This window comes from Siphateles boraxobius, unplaced genomic scaffold (genome assembly GCF_051911475.1).
Source record: "Siphateles boraxobius isolate OS27281-9 unplaced genomic scaffold, OSU_SipBor_1 3, whole genome shotgun sequence".
NCBI lineage: Eukaryota > Metazoa > Chordata > Actinopteri > Cypriniformes > Leuciscidae > Siphateles > Siphateles boraxobius.
Window position 1 is genome coordinate 4,952 of NW_027508919.1, and position 2,549 is coordinate 7,500.

At 35.0% G+C, this 2,549-nt stretch overlaps 1 protein-coding gene across 1 annotated transcript in view; it reads left to right on the plus strand.

Moving 5' to 3' along the window:
* Positions 1-744: 744 nt before the first annotated feature.
* arl3l2 (ADP ribosylation factor like GTPase 3, like 2) overlaps positions 745-2,549 on the plus strand; it is an 11,382-nt gene continuing 9,577 nt past the window's right edge. The window contains exon 1 of the mRNA XM_077247222.1: positions 745-902. Coding sequence (XP_077103337.1) covers positions 885-902 — 18 coding nt within the window. The 5' untranslated portion in view covers positions 745-884. The remainder of the gene's footprint in view (positions 903-2,549) is intronic.

Consider the following 2,549-nt stretch of genomic DNA (forward strand, 5'->3'; position numbering starts at 1 on the left):
ACTATAATAATATATGTTTAAAAAGTAATCACGTACGACTAGGGGTGTAACGATACCCTCATGTCACGATTCGATACATATCACGAGACTGAACTGATATTATTGCGATACTCCAAGCGATACTTATGATAATTTTTAAAAAAATTGGACTGTTCATTAAAAAACTAAATATGATATTACATTGTGTGTGTAAATGAATAGGCTTGGACTTGGTCCTGATAACCCAATGCACAGGACAATAGAGACACCAGAATAAACATATTCATGATTCTGAAGCTGAAAACAGAATTATTTTAGAGGAATATGCACTCTGTCACTGACTAGATATATTTAAAATAATGTCGGCCACTTTTTACTGGTAACATCAGACATTATCAGGACCCACAAATATTCCCCCATTGCATTATTATACATTGTATTCAACATTATACAGTAGTTTAATGTAGTACTAACCCCAAATCTCTGTAAACTTGAATTTTTTCTCACACAGTAATTTTTATTTTGGTGAATTATACACAATACATATTATCACTATCCATGATACATATTGTTGCATTTTTATATTGCGATATATTGGGACACAATATATTGTTACACCAAAATTCACAGGTGAAAAAGTGTTAACCCAGTAGTAAAAGAGCTAGTTAGCAGGGATAGTAAGTCAGAGATAATGCCTGTAAAGTCTCAGTGGGGGTGGAAGAAGAGAGACACTAATTCTCTCCTAATCCTCCATACTGCAAGTCTTCTGCGCTCCAACACAACACACACACACACACACACACACCTGAACATGGCAGAGGGACTGTCGTCACACACACATCCATAACCCTGCAGACACAACGGAGGAATGTAAGACAACGGGACGGGACGGGACAGAAGTCAAGATGGGCGAAGCTCCAAAGGTACGTTTATCACTTTAACAAGAACAACACATTCATTACATGCAAATGTATATAAACCCCACTCTTAAAAATAAAGATTATCTGGTTCCATGAAGAACCATAAACATCCACGCAACAACAAGAGGTTCTTTAAGAGTGGAAAAAATGTTCTTCAGACTGAAAAAAAAAGAGATCTGTTTACTAAAAGGTTTTTTGGGGAAACAACAATTTGTCGACATCAATGCAAAAAAAAATAAAGAAAACTTTTGAAAGCTCATTTTGGATACTTCATCAGTCAGATACACAAATACAAACAAAGTATAATCGGTGTGAATTCTGTGCGCTTTAGGTTTGAGATCCTGGGACGATTAGCATTGTCTTATATAAAAGGGCCTAAGCAATTAGAGATGGGTCACCTGACCCAGATAAACCTCATTACTGTAAGCTTTAACCACATGAATGGAGCTGTGTTTCACTCTCAATTATTCCAATGATGGTGCAATAATCAACAATTTGACTACAAATATACACTGCCACTGTCTTAAATATTAATGCTTTATGTTCTAGAGTAAATGTACTGAGGGACAATGCAATATGCTTAATATGTTCAGCTCAGAACGAGACTTAATCTGTGCTTGAGGAAAAACCCTGCATGCTAGCAAACACCCAGAACACCCTAGCAATGCCCTAGCGACCACCCAGAATACCCTAGCAACCGCCTAGCAATCACCCAGAACACCCTAGCAACGCCATAGCAACCACCCAGAATACCCTAGCAACACCCTAGCAACCACCCAGAATACCCTAGCAACCGCCTAGCAATCACACAGAACACCCTAGCAACGCCATAGCAACCACCCAGAATACCCTAGCAACCACCCAGAATACCCTAGCAACCGCCTAGTAACCATCCAGAACACCCTAGTAACGCCCTAGCAACCACCTGAACACCATGAATAAGCCATATCTCAGCACCAGAACATCGTACAGACATGTTTGTTGGCTCATATGCAATCATAGCAACCGAGTGGTGAGTTTTGCCACTGCAAGCACCACTCACATTTTCTTCAGGAAATGTACATTCTAGTTATTATTATTATTGCAAAGGCAAGAATCACTATTATTCCTATTAGGGATTTGAATAAACCAGTGTAATTTTTGTATTATTGATATTCTATTACAGTTTATATTGATATTTTGAATCTTGAATATTGATATAAGTTTTTTTTTTTTTTTATCTTTTAAATTTAGTTAAAATTAAAAGTTTTAGTAATTTTGTTGTGTTTTTGTCATTTCTATACTATTAGTTAAAAAAATGTGCCTATATTTTAAATATTTTTTATTTAAGTTTTTGTTATTTTAGTAGGCTACATCAAGTTAAACTATGTTGCATAATAAAATAAGTTTTTTTTTTTTTATTGTTAAAGTTTATTTTATTATTATTTTAGCTAACAAAAGTTGTTTTTATGGTTTTGGTTTTAGTCTACAATATCATGGAATAAACCTCTAAATAAATAATTCCTCAAATCAAATTTTTTGTTGTTACTTTCGATCTTATTTAAGTTTTTCTTAGGCACACACGCTCAGACAAATTAATCCTGCAAACAATTTTAGTTCCCAGAACGTTCAGGGAATGTTAGTTTCTGGTTGTAAAAAAAATAAAATAAA